The sequence below is a fragment of the Capra hircus genome, chromosome 29 (genome assembly GCF_001704415.2).
Source record: "Capra hircus breed San Clemente chromosome 29, ASM170441v1, whole genome shotgun sequence".
In the NCBI taxonomy this organism is placed as follows: Eukaryota; Metazoa; Chordata; class Mammalia; order Artiodactyla; family Bovidae; genus Capra; species Capra hircus.
In genome coordinates this window covers 6,817,746-6,841,667 of record NC_030836.1, presented here as the reverse complement: position 1 = coordinate 6,841,667, position 23,922 = coordinate 6,817,746, and the positions used below count along the sequence as shown (strand labels likewise).

The following is a 23,922-nucleotide window of genomic DNA, read 5'->3' as shown; positions in this document are numbered from 1 at the left end:
GGAAGTCATCTAAATAATATTGCCCTTAGAACTCCTCTTTCACATGATAGAAAGTCAGAGAACTAGACGAGTGACAATAAATGGCAAAGCCAATGTTCCTGTCATGAGACATCAGTAATATCACAAGAGAGTCTAGAAACAATCCTAATTTGGCCGGTTAGCAGTCTTGGCCCATGGCAGTCACAGAAATAACTCTGTTGGCTTTAAGTATTAAACCTTCATTATCAGGCCATCCAGCACTGTGTGAGAGACAGGCTACAAGTCCATTCCAGGACTCAGAATGTGCTATTACCAGAGAAATTACAAGGAGGGGGAAGGAAATAAAATCTTCCTCAAGCCTGTGATGTTCCCAAGGTCAGCTGCTGAAGTAATTAACATCTCTTCAAAAGTCAAGGCCAGAGTCTAGATTCCAAAAGGACCATTTTCTCTTAAGGAGATAACAGGGCAACAAAGAATAGGAGGGCTTTCCTGGTGGATCCCTGGTTAAGAATCAGCTCCCCAATGCAGGAGGTAAGAGTTCAATTCTTGGGCTGGGACGATACCCTGGAGGAGGAAATGGCAACCCACTCCAGTATTCTTGCCTGGGAAATCCCATGGACAGAGGAGCCAGGTGGGCTACAGTCCACGGGGTCGCAAAAGAGTCAGACACGACTGAGCAACTAAACAACAACAACAAAAAGAAAAGAATAAGAGGGGGAGTTGGCCCAGACAGAGTTCTGCAGTAATCAAGCTTCCACAATCTCAAATAGATAATGTGATTGCCACATGGCTTAACTGCATGTTAACGCTCAGCCTTCACCTTCTAACAGCGGTGAACACACTGAACGGGTAGTAAGGAGCCAGGATTCTTTTTCGCCCTTCCCACTCACCCCATCAGTCAGCTATGTGACTGGGCAATTCACTTGACCTTTCTGACATTTCTTGTCATCTTGGATGTAAAAGGAATAGGGTGGAACAGTTTAACATCCCTGCCTTCCAGCTTTAGTATAAACAATAGTTGGAACGAGACTAAAATGAACTAGATTTTTAAAGTTAGGAAACCACTCTGCATTTCCTAATTAATGTGACCTGAAAGATACTCCCCTTCTCTCTTGAAGACACAAGAATAAAGACAGCACAACTGGGAGATGAACAAGGAAAGTCCTTCTCTTCCAATTTCCTAGCTCTCTTCCCTCTCACATGCAAAGTAAACCTTAGTTATAAGGCTGGTGCTTACAGGGTAAAAGTTTATCCCCCTACCCAGGACTTCTTTTTTTTTTTTTTTAATTACTCTTAATTTGCTCTCTGAATAGAGAAAAGTTGTAAATTCCCTGAACTGTGGGTAATTTTGAATTCTATAGGACACTGGTGTATTTAAGTTAGTGGAAACTTCCAAGTAGCCCAGTTAGTAGGAAGAGAAAATAATTTTTTTCATAACCTAAAGTACAGAACACCACGAAGAAGTCAGAAGAGGAACCACTGAGTATACTGTTTTCTCAGATATCTGAGAAGATACCACAGATGAGGGATCAATTTAAAAGCAATGAATCACTCAAAGCCCTCTGTTTTTAAACTGCCCATGTCTATACAAACCATATTTATAATACGCAAAGAATATGGAACATTACAGACAACAATAGCTTTGACTGAGCTACAAGAGAGACACTGTCAAAAAATCTGTGGTGAGAAAGTCTGATTTCCTTCGAATTATTATCTCAGCACTAGTCAATCAAACCTTTTTGGGAAGTGAGCTGAATGAATTTTTTCCTCCAACTTTCTCTTAATGAATTTTTTAAACGCCCTACTTACAGAAGTTATATTGTATCTTAATGTTTTGTTTTTAAGTCTTGCTAAGCTGTAGTCTCTACAAAGGACTGTATCATATTAGTCTTCATATCCTCAGCCTTTAAACAAAAATTCCTGACACATTAGATACCCTATAAATACAACACAGTGGGAAAAACCATGTGCTAAGCCCTCAACAGTCAATGCGTAGTATCTACTTAATCGTCTCCAGTAAGGACAGGAAACCTATTTGATGACAGAATAAATCTTAATCATCAAATCTTTTTAACTGACTTTCCATTCATTTCTTAATTACCTTTAACTTTCTCTCATTTCCAATCCCTCATTTTCAAAGAAGCTGTCCCCTTTCCAAGAAGGACCCACACTTTCCCTGGAGCCAAAGAGCCCAAGAATAACTGGCACAAAGACAAAGAGATGAGACCTCCAGTGCCAGATAAAGGACAGGAACCCTGCCGCTGCAGGACTTGCCCAAAGCCCCATATGTTCAGAACACTCTCCAAGGATGCAGTGGGGATGAACTGAAGGGGTGGTGGTGAATACTCAGAACCGGGAGAGGCTGATCACTGAATTTTTAGGAAAGGGGAAGGGAAGTTTATCTTTGGGTGTTACTAATGTATAATCCTTTCAGGAGACGCCAATCAGAATGTTTCCAGACAGCAAATACTACACCCACTTTATAGTAACAAATCAGTCTTGCATACAGCTGTCTTCAAAATGAGCTTAGAAGTAATAAACCTGAGCATTGTATAAATGATTCTCCAATCACTGTTGGCTAAAATTTAGGCTAAGATAATTTGCTCTCAAGTGCTATTAGAGGCATTATTAAATCTACTCATACTGTATCTAATTTTCAGAAACAACTGACAAAATGCAATTATAGTGATAATGCTGGTAAACACTCCACCGGGAAGCTGAGTTAATACTTACCACTGTATGTCATATCCTGATGTAAAGTTAATTGAAAGATCCTTATACAATTCAAAAAATCTACTTCATCAGCAAAAAAAATTAAGGATTCATTTTCTGGGCTCCTATCATTAGACTAATGATGGGGGAGGGGTGGGAGGAGAGTGGGTCCAGAATAAAGAAGATACGGTGTGTGCGTATACACACACACACACACACACACACACACACACACACACACACACACAGAGTGAAGTATTGCCCAGCCATAAGAAAATGAAATAATGCAATGTGTAGCAACATGGATGAACCTAGAGATTATCTTACTAAGTAAGGCAGCCTTCCAGGCTCCTCTTTCATCGGGACTCTCCAGGCATGCACACTGAAGTGGGCTGCCATGCCCTCCTCCAGGGGATCTTCCCAAACCAGGGACTGAACCCAGGTCTCCCGCATTGCAGGCGTTCTTTACAGACTGAGCCACCAGGGAGGCTCAGGAATACTGAGGAGGTAGCCTATACCTTCTCCAGGGATCTTCCCAACCCAAGAATCAAACCAGGGTCTCCTATATTGCAGGTGGATTCTTTACCAGCTGAGCTACAGGGGAAGCCCAAGGGAATCACAGACAAACACAAATAACATATGATATCACTTATTCATATCACATATTCACATTAAACTATAATGGAAAAGAATCTGAAAAAGTATATAAAAGCTGAATCACTTTGCTGTACACCTGAAACTAATACAACATTCTAAGTCAACTATATTTCAGTTAAAAAAATGAAAGATTCCAACAAACCACCTGCAGAAGGAAGACAAGAAAGACTTATTTTAGCTGCAATTCTTTGTTGCAATACAAGTCTCCATAACTTGGAGCGCAAATGAGTTTGGCTTATATACCACTCTAATGAATTTCATTAGCTATCTGGAACACATACTGAGGAGGACACTGAAGAAACGCTGAGCTCAGCTGGAGAGATCACGTATTACCAGTGTCTGTCAAGGATACAAAAAGAAGAAGTGCGTATTCATTAGCTATAGATTTTCTATTTCTTTACTAAAGTAGATCATACCAGTTTCATCTCTGTTTCCCCAGAATGTGCGAGCCTGGTACATAGTAAATGTTCAATAAATATTTCAGAATGATTTAATACAAAAGAAAAAAATCAGACATCTTTTTACCTTGGTTTCGAACAGGAGTAACAAAATTGATACCGTGAACATTTCTCCAATCCCAGGATTTTGGCAAATGCAAAATCTTTTTCTTTATTTCAGCAGTTACAGGTGCAGGTTTGGGCCTAGGATGGAAATAGACACTTGACATCAATACATAGTCTTTCCTTTGAGGATGATTTCCTAACCTTTAATCCCATAATTTCAACCACCTGGCTGGTTAGGATATAGATTCAGATCCAAAGAACACTTGTCCATCAGTGTTTCAATGTGTCTATCATACAAAAATGTGTCTATTATACAATGTGTCAATTATACAACTAAGTTAGATAGATTGCCCTTTTTTTTTTTTTTTCAATTTATTTATTTGGCTATGACTGGTCTTAGCTGTGGCATGTGGGATCTTTAGTTGCGACATGTAGGGTCTAGTTCCTTGACTAGGGATTGAACCCAGGCCTCCTGCATTGGGATCACAGTGTCTCAGCCACTGGCTACTGGAGAAGTCTCAAAATTACCCATCTATTTTTCAGGATCTAGTAATTTTCCCCTATGAAATAATATTGGTTTTATATATTCCCATTGCTAGTTTTAGTATGCCTAAATAACAGCATTCTCTTTTCATATATTTTGACCCAAAAACGTAGATATGGGAAATTGAAGATGACCTACAAAGGTTTTAGAGAAAACAGAGGAATTACTGATGTTTGACTCTATGGAGGGTGGTGATGGTAGTCACAAAAGAAGTGAAAGGCAGAGAAATAGAGGATGTAAGTAGAAGGCGGCAAACTAGGTCAATAAACAGATACGAGTAAGACATAAAGACACCTACAGTGGCTTCACACTTCCTAGCTGTATGACACTCGTCAAAGAACTTAACATCATAAAACTGTGTCACCTCCTGTTACGATGTGCAGTCATACCTACCTCTAACCTCTGTTATGATAATTCAATGCAATAATGACTAATGTGCTTAAAACATTACCTAGTCTTGGATGTCTTTAATAAGCTATTAAGCTATTATGGTGATTACCAAGACCATCAACATCCATGTCTGTAAGACTATATATGCTGCGGATACATTTAAGTAACTATCTTACATGTGAACAAAACACTCAATTGAAGTGTTAACTTCCTTCTTCCTACATCCTATAGGCAGAGTGTTTATCCGTCAATGCACACACAGACAGAATAAAAGCAACGTGATAAATGAAGCTCAATGGTATGAAAATGAAGTGAGTGAAAGAGGAAGCTGGTGGCAGAGAAGTGAGAATTACAAACATCATAGGCACCTGATACATTATTGGCTCTTCATCATTTGGGTCCAGATTCTTAAGAATTTGGAGAAAGCTCTGGGCTCACTCAGAGAGATGTCCATAAATGGTACATTTTCCTACAATTTGAGCAGGTTCAGTTTCAGAGATTCAGGTTAAGAATCTCTGAGTTTCTATTATGTCACGTTCAGCAGCTCTAACGTATACACAAAAATGCTACTGAAAACCAGGCAGCTAGACCACAACGTCTGGCTTCAACATCTCCCACTTCTATCTCATGTTAACCCTTCTATGGAGACTTACTGGCCTTAAAAACAGGGCTTCATAAATCTCTCTCTTCTCTAAAACCAAGGTGGTTGGGTGGAAAGAGAAAAACTCAAGTACAGGAGTTCTTCAGAAACATGGCATCAGATACATGGCAATGCAGTTGTGTCTCAGGCTCAAATCTTTCAGACAGGAGCCCTGGTCTCCCTAAGGTTCCAACACTGATCGCATCTCCTCTGGGGGCTCCTCTGGATTGCTACTGGACAGCTCTCAACTTTCCGTCTCACACAGACACAGGATGGCTCTTTCACTTTAGCAAATCTGAGAAGGGATACAATACGCTGCCTTTCTGAATTTTGACTAAACAGAACATCTCGTAGACTAGTCACTCTTTAGAATATACTATGAGAAACATTATACAAAAAAAAATTGTTTTGAGACAGGGGTATAATTATGAGAGAATGCTATGAGTCAGACAGGAAGAAAACTCCATAGAGTCTCAGAGTAGAAAAATGCCAGATTATGATCATTAGTCTGCAGAAGAAAAACTTAGCAATGAATTTTATTGTTGTTCATTTGCCAAGTTGTGTCCTACTCTTTATGACGCCATGGACTGCAGTACGTCAGGCTCCTCTGTCCTCCACTATCTCCTGGAGTTTGCTCAAATTCATATCCACTGAGTTCAGTTCAGTTCAGTCGCTCAGTTGTGTCCGACTCTTTGCGACCCCATGAATTACAGCACGTCAGGCCTCCCTGTCCATAACCAATTCCTGGAGTTCACCCAAACTCATGTCCATAGAGTTGGTGATGCCATCCAGCCATCTCATCCTCTGTCGTCCCCTTCTCCTCCTGCCCCCAATCCCTCCCAGCATCAGAGTCTTTTCCAATGAGTCAACTCTTCGCATGAGGTGGCCAAAGTTTTGGAGTTTCAGCTTCAGTATCAGTCCTTCCAATGAACACCCAGGACTGATCTCCTTTAGAATGGACTGGTTGGATCTCCCTGCAGTGAAGACTCTCAAGAGTCTTCTCCAACACCACAGTTCAAAAGCATCAATTCTTCGGCACTCAGCTTTCTTCACAGTCCAACTCTCACATGCATACATGACCACTGGAAAAACCATAGCCTTGACTAGATGGACCTTTGTTGGCAAAGTAATGTCTCTGCTTTTCAATATGCTGTCTAGGTGGGTCATAACTTTCCTTCCAAGGAGTAAGCGTCTTTTAATTTCATAGCTGCAATCACCATCTGCAGTGATTTTGGAGCCCAGAAAAATAAAGTCTGACACTGTTTCCACTGATTCCCTATCTATTTCTCATGAAGTGATGGGACCAGGTGCCATGATCTTAGTTTCCTGAATGTTGAGCTTTAAGCCAACTTTTTCACTCTCCTCTTTCACTTTCATCAAGAGGCTTTTTAGTTCCTCTTCACTTTCTGCTGCAAGGGTGGTGTCATCTGCATATCTGAGGTCCACTGAGTAGGTGATGGTATTTAACCATCTCATCCTCTGACACCTCCTTCTCCTCCTGCCCTCAATCTTTCCCAGCATCAGGGTCTTTTCCAATGAGCTGGCTCTTTGCATCAGGTGGCCAAAGTATTGGAGCTTCAGTTTCAGCGACAGTCTTTCCAATGATTATTTAGGGTTGATTTCTTTTAGGATTGACTGGCTTGATCTCCTTACAGTCCAAGGGACTCTCAAGAGTCTTCCCTAGCACCATGATTCAAAAGCACCAATTCTTCGGCATTTGGCCTTCTTTATCATCCAGCTCTCACATCTGTATATGACTACTGGAAAAACCATAGCTTTGACTAGACGGACCTCTGTTGGCCAAGTGATATGTCTGCTTTTCAATTCACTGTCTAGATTTGTCGTAACTTTCCTTCCAAGGAGCAAGCATCTTTTAATTTCATGGCTGCAGTCACCATCCTCAGTGATTCTGGAGCCCAAGAAAATTAACTCCGTCACTGCTTCCACTTGTTCCCCTTCTATTTGTCATGAAATGGTAGGACCGTTATGACATGATCTTAGTTTTTTAAATGTTGAGTTTTAAGCCAGCTTTTTCACTCTCCTCTTTCAAGTTCATCAAGAGGCTCTCTAGTTCCTTTTCACTTTCTGCCATTAGAGTGGTATCACCTGCGCATCTGAATTGTCGATATTTCTCCCAGCGATCTTGATTCCAGCTTGTGATTCATCCAGTCCGGCATTCGGCCAGCAATGTATTTTAGTTAACCATTAACCTATCAGTGGTCTGTTTAAACAATAAAACTTGACCAAAGGACTCTATAGTTATTAAGAAAATAATCATTATATTCTCTGAATATTAGACAATGCTTCGATATACTAAAAGAAAATAGCCTATCTATACAATGTACTGAGTCCCATTAGCTTTTCCAATTGGTTTCCTACCCTTCAGTTACATCTATTTCTCCTGCAGCAAGGTACAGCATTACAAGAGTGTCATTGGTCCTTTAATACATGTTAACGGATTACATATGCTAAACTCAGCTACAGTTTTCAGGGAGTAAAAGAAATCTACCAAACTCCTGACTATATAAATTCAAGTAATGATATAATTTCCCATCAGATGCATATCACAGGGTATGTAAACTAAGATGGGAAATGCCACTTCTGGCTGAAGGCAGGAGAAGTATATCGGTAAATATGTAACTTTTTTTTTTTTGCTGGACGTCAAAACTGAAAGAATTTTGAGATTTTTACAGGTGGCAAATTTGATGGTTTTTATAGGCAGGTTCAGGGGTATGTGAGGCAAAGAGAATTTCATGAATGGTGGTGGTAGAAGAAAGTTTTCAGTAATTTTTTGTCATATTGTTTGAAAGCAGGTCAGTTCAGTTCAGTTCAGTAGCTCAGTCATGTCCGACTCTTTGTGACCCCATGAATCACAGCACGCCAGGCCTCCTTGTCCATCACCAACTCCCGGAGTTCACTCAGACTCGCGTCCATCAGGTCAGTGATGCCATCCAGCCATCTCATCCTCTGTTGTCCCCTTCTCCTCCTGCCCCCAATCCCTCCCAGCATCAGAGTCTTTTCCAGTGAGTCAACTCTACACATCAGGTGGCCAAAGTACTGGAGTTTCAGCTTTAGCATCATTTCTTCCAAAGAACACCCAGGGCTGATCTCCTTCAGAATGGACTGGTTGGATCTCCTTGCAGTCCAAGGGACTCTCAAGAGTCTTCTCCAACACCACAGTTCAAAAGCATCAATTCTTCAGCGCTCAGCTTTCTTCACAGTCCAACTCTCACATCCATACATGACCACTGGAAAAACCATAGCCTTGACTAGACGGACCTTAGTCGGCAAAGTAATGTCTCTGCTTTTGAATATGCTATCTAGGTTGGTCATAACTTTTCACCCAAGGAGTAAGCATCTTTTTATAGGCAGGTTCAGGGGTATGTGAGGCAAAGAGAGTTTCATGAATGGTGGTAGATGAAAGTTTTCAGTAATTTTTTGTCATACTGTTTGAAAGCAGGTGCAGGTGATAAACAGAGTTATGGTCAAATTTAGATGGTTTTGATTACCAGGCTAAATTTATTCCTTAGACAACTGGTAGTAACCTGATCACAGCTGAATATAGGAAGATGTAACTGGCAGTATTTTATAGAATGGCTAAGAATGGGGACAGGGAGGGAAAGAGATCAAAAGGACAGAAGACAGGAAGCTGATTCTTCATATAGGTGAGAGACGATAAAGCCCTCAAGCCAAAGTGGAGAAATGGAAAGAGAGCAAAGGAAGCAGCAGATGCTGAGAAAGCAAAGCCCGTAAACAGGACCTGGAGAACATCAGAATATGTATGAATAGGAGAGGGGCACGGTCAGAGAAAAGGTAATATAAACATCTAAGCTGGGATAACCAATAAAATAGTGCGCAACCCAAGCAGGGCTGGTTAGAAGGGAAGATACAATCAACACATATCTTTATCCATGATAAAGAGATGTGCTTCATTACCTTGGAATTCTCCGGCTGTGGCCACCACCTCTCCTGATCATCTCTTTCAGGGTAAGAGTCTCATATTCCGCATATGGGGCTGCAGTCCAAGACTTCTGAATGGCATTGATAGCTTTCACAAAGTCGTGGTTATATCTGTAGAGCCTATTAGAATACCTGCCAACAAAAGTTAAGATGGCTTCAGATACACTCTTTACTGATGTAAACAGATCTCATTAAAATAGGCACTCATACCCTGGGCCTGAGTGTAAAGCAATATCATCCTTCAGGAAGGCAACTGGGTATATCAGTCTCTCTATCTCTCTATCTCTACGTTTACATCCACAGCCTAGAACTGGAATGCCTCCTGTGAAAATAAAATTTAAGTGAACTAAGATAACTGTATAAGGATGTTCAGTGAAACACTTTTATACTAGTAATAGACTATAAACATAAATTCTAAAACAAAGAATGGATTAAATAAATAATGGCACTTCTTTTGCTATACAGTTTATTCAGTAAACATGTCTGGAAGATTACTTAGTGATATGGGAGAATGTTCACACTATATTAGACAAAAAAGCAGACTCTCAAAGAAGTTGACACAGCACAAATCAATTTTTTGTGAAAGTGTACATTTATATTGATACTATAAAGTACATACAACCAAGGTTATCTCTGAGCGGTAACATCGAATCACACCTCTATTAATACAATTTCTACAACGTACCTTTTAAACTTGACAATGGTGAAAAAAAAAAAAAAAGGTGGCGGAGACAGAGAAACTGTCTTCAATGTGTATATGTGACACAGTGGGAAAGAACCTGCCTGCTAATGCGGGAGGCAAAAGAAACTCAGGTCTGGTCCCCCGGTCGGGATGAGCCCCTGGAGGAGGAAATGGCAACCCACTCTAGTATTCTTGCCTGGAAAATTCCATGGACAGAAGAGCCTGGTGGGACACAGTTCATGGGGCTGCCAAGAGTTGGACACAGCTGAGCACACAAACTTCACCTTTTAAACTCTGCCATAATAAAAAAGGGGGTGGGTGAAGTGCAGCGAAACTGTAGTCAGTGGACATATGGCAAGGCAAGTTTCACAACCACATGATGAAAGTTGTTCCGTATGGACAAGGTTTATACCCTTGTCACTCAGATTTGGTTCTTGAGCCAGCATCAGCAGAAGCACCTGGAAGCTTGCTAGAAAGGCAGACTCTAAATGTCATTCCAGGCCACCTGAATCTGAATCGACATTTTAACAGGATTCCCAGATGATTCACAGCAACATTAAATACTGAGAGGCACTGGTTTAACTGACGCTAAATGCTTGGACAGAGATGTAAACAAATCTAATACACAAAGAGCATGTTTACAAAGACAAAAGACTGAGGGAGTTGATTCATTTAACTCAAACACGTGTTACACCTATGTGCCAGGTGCCAGGAATTACAGAATTCACCATGTTATTTCTACTAAAAAAAGGTTCTATGACTTAAGTATGACTCGCTATCCATATAGTGTATGGATAACTTCATATACTATACATACATGTAAGTTATACATATAGTAAATAAGTTATACTTATTATGTGTTATATAAGTTATTACATATTATATAACTTATTAGATAAGTTATATTTACTCTAAGTTATTCATATAGTGAGTGTATAACTTCCATTAACATTCAGTTATACAAAGCAAGATATACCTAACCTGAGTAACTTTAGGCATACTGTGAACTTTTCTTTCTCTTTTAATTCGGATGTTCACAGAGAGAGTATTGAGATACAGCCAAACAACCTGGAAGCACTGGCAATAATAACAAAAATGTGCAACCGCACTGATAATGTTTTAATGTTTTTATCAAAGTACTTTCCCACTTTTTTCAAAGTGTGAAACCAGAGAGGTACATTTATTAAACATAAAACTCTCTGTATTCTATTTCTGACAAACTAGCAAACAACAAAAACAGTTACAGTTGTTTCTTCTTAAGACACAGGTTCAGTTCAGTTCAGTTCAGCTGCTCAGTCATGTCCAACTCTTTGCAACCCCATGGATTGCAGCACACCAGGCCTCCCTGTCCATCACCAACTCCCAGAGCTTACTCAAACTCAATGCCATCGAGTTAGTGATGCCATCCAACCATCTCATCCTCTGCCGTCCCCTTCTCCTCCTGCCTTCAATCCTTCCCAGCATCAGGGTCTTTACCAATGAGTCAGCTCTTCGCATTAGTTGTCCAAAGTGTTGAAGTTTCAGCTTCAGCATCAATCCTTCCAATGAATATTCAGGACTAATGTCCTTCAGGATGGAGTGGGTGGATCTCCTTGCAGCCCAAGGGACTCTCAAGAGTCTTCTCCAACACCAAAGCAAACACATTTTTAAATTGTAAATATCTATCTTGAGATCTGATCATTAAGAGCTGAAAGAGACCTTGACGGTAACTTAGTCCTAAATGTTTATTTTCCAAGTGAGGCAGCATAGATTCTGAGCACTCTGCCTGTAGCTTCTTCACTAAATGAGGCAATGCTTGAAATATCAGAAAAGTACATAGTACACAGTGAGCAGCTTCACAGGAAATGTGTCACTCAAGGGTCAAACCAAGCAAAGCAACTTAAAATCTATGTTCAAAATGGAGGGGATGAATTGGTCTAAATCTCGGGGTGGGTGCCTTCCCAGATAAGAGCAATCTGTCCTCTTTGAACTCACATCCCCCTTTTCTGCTACAGAGCCCTTCACTGCCTGTGTGGCCTGGCTTTGGGCGATCTGCTCATACACACTTCCAGGGGATTTCACAGTCAAATAAAATAGAAAATCTGCTACCAATAATATTTATCTTTTCCTTCCCAACTAATAAAGTCTGAAATCTCTTGTGTGGTTCACAGTGACTTACACTGGACCTGACTTAAGAAAAATATTAACTGTCTGTTATAAGCTAAATACATGTGTTCATGTCCTAACCTTCAGTATATCAGAAGGTGACTATATTGAGAGACATGGCCTTTAAAGGGGACATCAAGGTCAAATGTGGTCACACGGATGGGCTCTACTCCAGTATGACTGGTATGTGTGTGTGTGTTTGCTCAGTCATATCAGACTCTTTGTGACCCCATGGACTAAAGGCTGTCAAGGCTCCTCCGTCCCTGGGGTTTCCCAGGCAAGAATACTGCAGCAGGTTGCCATTTCCTTCTCCAAGGGATTTTCCCGACCCAGCATCAAACCCAAGCCTCTTGCATCTCCTGCATTATAACGTGGATTCTTTACCACTGCGCCACCTGGGAAGCTCACATGACTGGCATACTTATAAGAAACGGAGATTAGAACACAGACAGGCTGACTGTGTAGGGACAACTGTTGGCAGCCATCTGCAAGCCAGGGACAGAGTCCTCAGAAGAAATCAAACCTGCTGACGTGATGACCTTGGACTTACCGCCTCCAGAACTAGGAGAAAACAAATCTCTGTTGCTTAACCCAGTCTGTGTAATCTGTTATGTTAGCCTCAGCAAAAACATTACATAAATACTTAGAACTTGAAACTCGGTTATTTATTGCCGTAAGATTTATGTTAGATTAGTATCACCTATATTTGATGCAAAATAAATATGTGTCTGCAAGGATTCTGCAACATCTTATTGTGCTGTGCTAAGTCATTTCAGTCTTGTCCAAATCTTTATGATCCCAAGGACTATAGTCCGCCAGGCTCCTCTGTCCACGGGATTTTCCAGGAAAGAATACTGGAGTGGGTTGCCATTCCATGCTCCAAGGGATCTTCCTGACCCAGGTATCAAACCCATGTCCCTTATGTCTCCCTCATTGACAGGTGGGTTCTTTACCACTAGGGCCATCTGGGAAGCCTGCAACATCTTATTACATGGCAATAATAAAATGATTTTTCTGTATTAGGATTAGTTCAGTCACTCAGTCGTGTCCGACTCTTTGTGACTCCACGGACTGCAGCACGCCAGGCTTCCCTGTCCATCACCAACTCCCGGAGTTTACTCAAACTCATCTCCATCAAGTCAGTGATGCCACCCAGCCATCTCATCCTGTCGTCCCCTTCTCCTACTGCCCTCAATCTTTCCCAGCATCAGGGTCTTTTCCAATGAGCCAGTTATTTGCATCAGGTGGCCAAAGTATTGGGGTTTCAGCTTCAACATCAGTCCCTCCAATGAATACCCAGGACTGATCTCCTTTAGGATGGACTGGTTGGATCTCCTTGCAGTCCAAGGGACTCTCAAGAGTCTTCTCCAACACCACAGTTCAAAAGCATCAATTCTTCAGCACTCAGCTTTCTTTATAGTTCAACTCTCACATCCATACATGACCACTGGAAAAACCATAGCCTTGAGCAGACAGACCTTTGTTGGCAAAGTAATGTCTCTGCTTTTGAATATGCTGTCTAGGTTGGTCATAACTTTCCTTCCAAGCAGTAAGTGTCTCTTAATTTCATGGCTGCAGTCACCATCTGCATTGATTTTGAAGCACCCAAAAATAAAGTCTGTCACTGTTGCCATTGTTTCTCATCTATTTGCCATGAAGTGATAGGACCGGATGCCATGATCTTAGTTTTCTGAATGTTAAGTTTTAAGCCAACTTTTTCACTCTCCTCTTTCACTTTGATCAAGAGGTTCTTTAGTTCTTCACTTTCTGCCAGAAGTGTGGTGTCATTTGCATATCTGAGGTTATTGATATTTCTCCCGGCACTCTTGATTTTAGGTTGTGCTTCATCCAGCCCAGCATTTTGCATGATATACTCTGCTGCTGCTGCTGCTGCTGCTGCTGCTGCTGCTGCTGCTGCTGCTGCGTCACTTCAGTCGTGTCCGACTCTGTGCAACCCCATAGATGGCAGCCCACCAGGCTCCGCCGTGCCTGGGATTCTCCAGGCAAGAACACTGGAGTGGGCTGCCATTTCCTTCTCCAATGCATGAAAGGGAAAAGTGAAAGTAAAGTCGCTCAGTCGTGTCCGACTCTTAGCAACCCCATGAACAGCACGTAAGTTAAATAAGCAGGGTGACAATATACAACCTTGACATACTCCTTTCCTGATTTGGAATCTGTCTGTTGTTCCATTTGCCTGTATAAGTCACTCAATTCTGTGGTCCTTTATATAAATATTCTTTAAAGCCCTCATTGGTCCATTACTTTAGAAGTATTTTGTAAAAATACTTTCTTCTCTCAGTTAAATCACTCAATGTATTTTTCCAGTAAAGTGGTACATAACATGGCTTATGTTTCTAAGTCAAATAAAGTTAATATAAGCAAATTAAAATTTCCAAGGATTAATATAGACACATCCTCATAAACACCATACAAAACTAAATGGATCTTTCATTGATGACAACTCACGTTTCCTCGAGACCCGCAAGGTGTGCTGTGTTCACGTTCACGTTCTCCGAGGTATTGCCTGTCTTCCTTCCAGTGAAACAGGCCCAGTTCCGGCCCAGCACGTCATGGACCCAGCCAGTCATGGTCTCGTGGCAGTAACTGGTTACCTTGCCACCCTCTTCTTTATACTGCAACCAAGCAAGAGAAGGAAAAGCCTCATGAACCTGTTCTCTCTCAGGTCCGTTTCCTGGTCTCTCATTCACAGTAACGACGCCTCTTTTTCGTTTCACCTGAGGGACCAGCCTCCGTCAGGCAAAACAAAATCTGAGAGGTTTCAGTCTGAGAACTATTCTAAATGAAGAAGAGAAAGAAACATTTTTAGGATTAGCATCACTGACCACCAACACTGCAAGAGAATGAAAGGCAGGTGAAGAAAACAATATTTTTAAAGCAGCTGCTTTCTAAGGCACTTTACCAAAGTCACCTCATTTAATCATTACGGCAAGCCTCTGAGGAGACTGACCAGTGAGTAAGTGAGGCTCACCTCAGACAGCAAGCAGTGCCTGCGGTAACAGAGCTGCGAAGGGGCAGAAGCAACACAGTCCTGCTCACTTCCTCAGACTGGTCCACTCAGAGAAGAGGCACTCCAGCAAAATACAAAAACCTTCCAAAGAATTCAAATTTTTTCTTCTGTCAACCTTCCAACTTAGCAAATTCTAATCGTGAATGGGGAGTTAAAATATCCTAATTATTAAATATTCTCTCCACTTTATTTCACTAGCATAGCCTGTTGTTTTATATCAGTGTTGACAATGAAAAATAACTACAGCTGGTCCTTGAACAGAGCAGGGGCACCGATACACCACGGGCAAAAATCCACAGATAATTTTTCAATCATCCATCTGTATCCTGGGTGCTGCATTCAAGGAACCAACCAACCCTGGCTCACGTAGTACTGTAGTATGTATTTATTTTTTAAAAACTTGAATACAAGTGGACCTGTGCAGTTCAAACCTATGTCATTCAAGGGTCAACTGTATGAAGTGATAGATCAATAACTCACATACTTTGGCTCCAGAGCCTTAAAAAAAAACCCTCATATTTTAATATATCCTTATGGAGGAAGGATATATAATCCTGAATGAAAGTAGAGAGCATAGGAGGAGGAAAGAAAAAAAAATGATGGTAAACTTTTTTAAGAAGGGACTTGAATACAGACAGTTTCAGGCACTGACTTCATAGAACAGAAGCACAAAAGCAGTGAAGGGCAACATAAAGATATGAGCACAGGCAGCTGTGTTTCACCGCTTTTCTTTACAAAGGCACACAGTAGGGTGGTTTCAGCCCACGGGATGTAGTTTGTGGACTCTTAAATCTAGCATAATAGATACTACTTCACCTGTGCTAGGTGGCCTGAGTAAGGGGCAAACAGTAAATACATTAACGTTTGCAGGTTATAAGGCTTCTGTCATTATCACTCCGCCCTGCCTTTGCAGTGTGAGAGGTACACCAGAAATACATAAAGGAATGAACTACAGTCTGTTCCAGTTAAACTTCATTTACAAAAACAGACCGATGGTTTGCAAACCCCAAGTTTAAAGGAATGTATAAGCTGAACTACACCTAAAGGTAAAACTACCTTACTGCATCCGAGTCTCTGAATTTTAGGCGTAGAGTTAAAAGGGCTTCCTTGGTGGCTCAGTAGTAAGGAATCTGTCTGCCAATGCAGGAGACATGGGTTTGATCCCTGGTATGGGAAGAAGAAAATGGCAACCCACTCCAGTATTCTTGCCTGGAGAACCCCATGGACAGAGAGACCTGGTGGGCTACTGTCTGTGGGATTGTAAAGTCAGACACGACTTAGTGATTGTGTAACAACAACATGGAGTTAAAAATGCATGGTCTTAGAATCCAAAAGAGCTAGGGCTGGATCCTGGGATTCACCACCCAGTCGGCTGCACTGGGTGAGTGACTGCAGGCTACTCACGTGTGCATTTTGCTCTGTCTTGGTGCTTCATGATACTGTGAAGCTCGCATCCCTACCCCGAGCTGAGAATATCTCCACAAGCATAGGTCTGACTCACCATTCCTCATGTCCCTGCTAAAGCCCCAACTTAGGACAAAGGAACACTGAAACAAAGGTCTAGGATATGACTGGGCTGCAACACTGGAGGGTATGTCACATGAAAAAGTTAATAAAAGTTCATATTTATTATGCTGAACTACCTGAAGCTATTGTCACTGATCAAAACCATCTAACGTTGGTAACCCCATATGATGTGGACAGGCCAGGCAGGGTTAGGCCACTGCTCCCCCCATCTCTGCTGTAGAATTCAAAAAGACATGTACCCCAATGTTCACTGCAACACCATTCAGAACATCCAGGACATGGAAGCAACCTAGATGCCCATCAACAGATGAAAAGAAGATGCGGTACATATATACAAAGGAATATTACTCAGCCATAAAAAGGAACACACTTGAGTCAGTTCTAGTGAGGTGGATGAACTTAGAGCTTGTTATAGGAAGTGAAGTTAGAAAAAGAACAAATACCATACATCAATGCATATGCATGGAAACTAGAAAAATAATACCAGTGAACCTATTTGCAGGGAAGGAAATGGAGACACAGACATAGAGAACAGACTTGCGGATCCATCAGGGGGAGGGAGAGGGTGGAATGAATTGACATATATATATCCCTCGTACCTAAAACAGTTGATGGGAAGTTGCTATGTAACACAGGGAGCCCAGCCTGGCGCTCTGTGATGACACACAGGGGTTGGATGGGTGAGAGGAGGGAGGCTCATGTGGGAGAGCTTGTGTGCTAAGTCGCTTCGGTCGTGTCTGACTCTGTGCTATCACAGGGACTATAGCCCACCCGGCTCCTCTGTTCATGGGCTTCTCCAGGCAAGAACACTGCAGTGGGCTGCCATGCCCTCCTCCAGGGGATCTTCCACACAGGGACTGAACCCATGTCTCTTACAGGTCCTGCATTGGCAGGCAGGTTCTTTAGCACTAGCGCCAGCTGGGAAGCCCCATGTGGGGAGGAGTTTTATATATAAAATTATGATGATTTGCATTATTGTACAGTCCTGTACAGCAGACTTCCCTGGTGGCTCAGACGGAAAAGCATCTGGCTACAATGTGGGAGACCTGGGTTCAATCCCTGGGTCAGGAAGATCTCCTGGAGAAGCAAATGGCAACCCACTCCAGTACTCTTGCCTGGAAAATCCCATGGACGGAGGAGGCTGGGGGCTGCAGTCCATGGGATAGCGAAGAGTCGTTCACAACTGAGCTCGCTCACTCACTCACAGTAGAAACCAATAACACTGTAAAGCAATTTTCCTCCAATTAAACAAAAAAGTAATCTCACAAGGCTTTAACAGTTTTTCAGAGCTACCTTGTTGAAAGTGTCAGATACACATAAATGAAAAAAAAAATGCTAAACACAGGAGGATGTTCATCACAGAGGAAGAAGCTGGAGAAGGCTGCCTGCTTTTATAAACAGTGTTGCTGGAACTCAGCCAGGGCCACTGGGTTATAGTATCTTGACTCTGGCTGCTTTGGTGCAACAGCAGCAGGAATGAGGTGCTGCAACAGAGACTATAAGACTCATAAAGCCTAAAACATTTACTATCTACCCTGCAAGAACATGTGCTGACCTCTCTGTTTAGAACAATTTAAAAAAAAGAGAGAGAGAACCTGGGAATTCCCTGGCGGTTCAGTGGGTAGGACTCCACACGCTCACCACCGGGGGCCCAGGTTTGAGTCCTGCTGCAGTCCATGGGGTTGCAAAGAGTGACTGAACAAGAACAGGGAAATAAAATCCTACAACCTCGCAGGGTGTCCAAGGAAAAAAACAAACAAAACAACCCAAGAGCTATTAACAGGAAAAAAATTACAAGATGGTACTTGAGTGGAGTGTAAATATGTAAAATTTTTTATTAATATGAAACATGGTTTTTAAAAAATGAAAGGTGAAAACAGCCTTTGGATGGAGCTTTCTTGGTTATTTATAAAAAAATAGTTATATGAAAAGTTATATAAAACCTTTTTAACTTTATAAAGTTATATATTTATAAAAAGATAGATTTTGTAAAGCTCATCACTTAAAAAAAATGCTATTTCCTAAGAATGAGAAACATGCCAACAAAGTCTTAGGAAAGAACATCTATGAGGGATGGTCCAGATGTTGCTAGAATAACTTTGTTCTGTCTGGGACTATGGTTAAGTTTCTTGAAAACAAAAGAAAAAAAACCATTATTTATATATCCTATTGGACTGTAAGGAGATCAAAGCAATCAATCATAAAGGAAATCAACCCTGAATATTCATTGCAAGGACTGATGCTGAAGCTCCAATATTTTGGCCACGTGATGCGAAGAGTCGACTCACTGGAAAAGACCCTGATGCAGGGAAAGACTGCAGGCAAAAGGAGGAGAGGGATCTCCAACTCCACGGACATGAATCTGAACAAACTCCAGGAGATAGTAGAGGACAGGAAAGCCTGGCATGCCATAGTCCATGCGATCACAAACAGACAAAAATGACTCAGCGACTGAACAATAAGCCCTTCCACTTATATATCAAATACTTATCGGTCACATAACACTTTCCAGGCATTATGCTAAGTGCGAGCCATGCACACACTGTGTATTGATGTAGCGCCTGACCTTAAGACAACGGGAACTCTGTGAACTATGCAAACATGTAATTCACGGGATTATTTATCTGAACCAAAACCATGTGGTTCAGCAAGTTAACCATGCTTGGAAAAGCCTGGGAAATTTCCCCAGAAATTTAGATCACAGATGAAATGACTTTCCCAACATACCAAAAGTTCAAAGTTTCTTCTTGCACGTTAGAAGAAATGGGCCCCATGTATTTCGTCAGTGTGGCTTTGTTTGCCTAGCAGGCACAGCTAGTCATAGTTATAAACATGATCGCTAATACGAAATGAATTTCCGTTTGAGGGAAAGGCTGAGTTGTTACTTTGACTGGAGAAGAAGAAAAAAATCCTTAAAACATGACCAGCTGTGCTAAAGATCCTTACCGTTCATATTGATGAATGACTCTATACCCTTCATCATCAATATTATGGAACTACAGGATCTTAACATTTACTGATCACATCATACTTTATATACATTTTACAGATTACTCATAAATCTTAGAGGTTCAACAGAACATAAAGGTATAGACTCGGGGGACAGAAAAGAGACCTAAAAGAGGTGGCTGAACTAGAACTGAGAACCAAGGACTCTAAAACCAAGTGCTCTTCCCAAATACCACGCACCATTTCTTTATACACTCCGTCTTCTCACGGAGTGCCAGAGAAATAAACATACAAGTCACTGGCCAAAAACCCTGAGAGGAGATACCTAGAAACCACACAGGAAAGGCTTAAGCAATCTGCAAAAGGTTTTCATCTATATTATGTGAGTTTCAAAATGATTCTTTGGGATACTGTTCTCATGGGGAGAAAAAAAAAGGAGACTTTGCAAAGTTAAATAGAGAAGATATAATTCAAGTATGAGTTCAAATATTGTAAGAATCATTGCTTTATTCATTATTTCCTTTAAAAAAAAAAAGGTGGAAATTAACTGGCCTTCATGAGTCAGATTCAAATTGTTGCCCTACACATCTTAAGGGTCACCTAAATTCTCCATCCAAGGACAGACCCACATGGCTAAAGGTCATCTAATTTCACCTAATTTTTTTTTTCTTTTTTTTTATTATTTTTTTTTAATTTTAAAATCTTTAATTCTTACATGCGTTCCCAAATATGAACCCCCCTCCCACCTCCCTCCCCATAACATCTCTCTGGGTCATCCCCATGCACCAGCTCCAAGCATGCTGTATCCTGCATCAGACATAGACTGGCGATTCAATTCTTACATGATAGTATACATGTTAGAATGTCATTCTCCCAAATCATCCCACCCTCTCCCTCTCCCTCTGAGTCCAAAAGTCCATTATACACATCTGTGTCTCTTTCCCTGTCTTGCATACAGGGTCGTCATTGCCATCTTCCTAAATTCCATATATATGTGTTAGTATACTGTATTGGTGTTTTTCTTTCTGGCTTACTTCACTCTGTATAATCGGCTCCAGTTTCATCCATCTCATCAGAACTGATTCAAATGAATTCTTTTTTACGGCTGAGTAATACTCCATTGTGTATAGGTACCACAGCTTTCTTATCCATTCATCTGCTGATGGACATCTAGGTTGTTTCCATGTCCTGGCTATTATAAACAGTGCTGCGATGAACATTGGGGTACATGTGTCTCTTTCAATTCTGGTTTCCTCGGTGTGTATGCCCAGCAGTGGGATTGCTGGATCATAAGGTAGTTCTATTTGCAATTTTTTAAGGAATCTCCACACTGTTCTCCATAGTGGCTGTACTAGTTTGCATTCCCACCAACAGTGTAGGAGGGTTCCCTTTTCTCCACACCCTCTCCAGCATTTATTGCTTGCAGATTATTTTAAAATTTTTGTTTCACTTAAACATTTGTTTCATCTGATTTCATCTAAGATCCACACATCTAAAGGTCATCTAATTTCACCTAAATTTTTGTCTAAGATTTTTGATTCGGGGCAGAGGTAGAGGACATGGCCGGCAGGCGTGACTCCTGGATGGCATCCAGTTCTGCCTCTTACAGGCTGTGTGATCCTGAGCAAGTTACTTACCCTCTCTGTACTCTCAGTGTCCTCATCTGCAAAATCAGGATGCTATAAAAGACTCAGCCTCACAGGCTGTATTTTATAAATACTAACCCATGTAATTTCACAGTAGCCTGTAGGGTTATTCTTTTCACATAAGCATTGTTCTCACAGTGAACAGGATTTTTTGCTTATTTGGTAACTAGGACACTAGCAGTAGAAAGCAATTATTTACTGGATGAGTGAGTAAATAAATGAATAACAGAAAGAACAACAAATGCCAAATTCTACTTAAATAGTAACATGAGAAACTCGGAAAAGTTTATAATTAAAGCGTGATACTTTTATAATTAAAAAGGGTTCCCAGAGACCCAAGTTCTGACTCCTAGTATGACTTCAGGAATGTCAATTTTTCCTCTCCAAACCTGTTTCCTTACCTGTAAACTTAGGCTGACCTGAAAGCTCCAAAATATCCCTGCAAGTTTCCTAACTGCACAGCCTTTACATCTATGGTTTTCTTATTATTCACAAAGTAGGTAAATAATTCAGACTCCCTACTTATACAGAGCACCTATACATTCTCTGAACGTGCTTGTTAACTGCTCAGTCGTGTCTGACTCTCTGCAACCCCATGAACTGCAGCCCACCAGGCTCCTCTGTCTATGGGATTCTCCAGGCAGGAATACTGGAGTGGGCAGCCACTCCCTTCTCCAGGGCATATTCCTGACCCAAGGATCAAACCCAGGTCACCTGCATCGCAGGCAGATTCTTTACCATCTGAGCCACCAAGGAAGCCCCATCTAAACATTCTAAGTGATCCAAAATAATCCTAAAAACTATAACTGTTTTTTCTCAAGCAAATTACTAAGAGAGGCTATATCCATTTATGTACCATTTTTTATACATTAATTTGATAGAATTATTTTCCATTAAAGTTTTTATTTTATATTATTCTGTAGTTTTCCCAACCTAAAATAATACGGTCTTCTTTTAGAACCTGAAATTACTTTATGAAGGGGAGGAGAGGACTATAATACCACTATGCAGGACAGCTGTAACATAGTAGAAAAGAGATATTTAACCCATCCCAGAAGCCAAGTACTTAGTACCTTGAGAGGACCACGCACTGTGCCCCCATTATTTTCTCGATTTGAACAGTTTCAGTATTGTTGTCATTTTTTTCTGCTACTGTAAAATACATCTTATGTGATTTCTGAAAATATTACCAAGTAGGAAACTGAAGTTTTGGCCACACTATCCAGCTTGAAATGTAGTCAAAATTTTTTCTAACCATTTTCATTTATTTTATTTATATAAACAGTCTCTGAATACTGACTTGCACAAATGAGATAATTTAAGTTTCTATTCATTGATGCCAATTTCTATTGCAACAAATAGATAATCACACAAAATTTGAAGAAATTACAAATCCTAGCACTTAAGTTTAGAAAACTACTAGCATTCAGTAACTATTCATTTGCTTCTTCAAAATTATCATTGAGTTGCCATTCTGAAAGCCGCCCTGCTTCACTTTCCTATTCATTTTATCAACTACTCAATTCCATCCAATTACCTAGCAATATTAACCAATTGAAAAAGGTTGGGATATTTTAGAACTTATTTATCCTGGATCTCATTCTCAACTGCTTTTTGACACTAAGTGTGAGAAAATCACTTACACCTTTTGTTCCACTGTTTTCCTGATTACATTTGCAAATATTTGAATACTTCCTTTATGTAATGCACTGGCTATGAGCAAAAATGCTCTTTAGTAAAAAGGACTTTGCCCTTTAAATTCCCGTTCTTCCACTTATCATTTATGTAGCATTGGACAAATCACAACTAAGGAGCCTCAATTTTGCCAGCTGGTAACAGGTATGATATCTACCTCACTGGATTCCTATCAAGGATAAAGATGACACTGACGTTACAAGTTTAAAAACTTCTAAAACACTACACAAGTAACAATATAAACACTACCATCTGTTACCATGGGGGATACGAAGCTGTTAAGACTTTATTCAAGTCATCAAAGAACCTATACTCTCAAACCCAGCTCTCAACTGAGCAGCGGATAAAAGTTTTATTTTGTCAACCAGTGGTTTCCCAAAATGAGAAGATAATCACTAAAATATTAGAAAGAACATTTTATAATTTATATTTATTTGTAACACAGAAATAAAACTGAAAACCAACTTCCACTGTTAGTTCATATACAAAGTAACACTGATATGCCCACGAACTTCCAGTGTCAGAGGCTCACCTGTTAATCGCAGCGTGCTGCCTGTAAGATGGCTGGAACACGGCATATTCCTGCTCACATGTGCATGCTTAGATTCACGCACATCTGATGTAATTTAACTCAAGTGGCTTACATCTGATGTAATTTAACTCAATGAACAAGTGGCTTCAAATAACAAAATGAACAAGTGGCTTCAAATAACACTTACAACGAAAACAGGATTTGCAAATACTAATGACATAACTGGGCTTCCCTCATAGCTCAGTTGGTAAAGAATCTGCCTGCAATGCAGGAGACCTGGGTTCGATCCCCGAGTCGGGAAGATCCCCTGGAGAAGGAAATGGCAACCCACTA

The 23,922-nt window shown here is 40.8% G+C and overlaps 1 protein-coding gene across 1 annotated transcript in view; it reads right to left on the bottom strand.

Annotated features, from left to right (window-relative positions):
* CTSC (cathepsin C) overlaps positions 1-23,922 on the bottom strand; it is a 42,729-nt gene that overhangs the window by 5,410 nt on the left and 13,397 nt on the right. The window contains exons 3-5 of the mRNA XM_018043267.1: positions 14,679-14,845; positions 9,362-9,517; positions 3,874-3,989 (exon numbers count right to left, since the gene is read on the bottom strand). Coding sequence (XP_017898756.1) covers positions 3,874-3,989; positions 9,362-9,517; positions 14,679-14,845 — 439 coding nt within the window. The remainder of the gene's footprint in view (positions 1-3,873; positions 3,990-9,361; positions 9,518-14,678; positions 14,846-23,922) is intronic.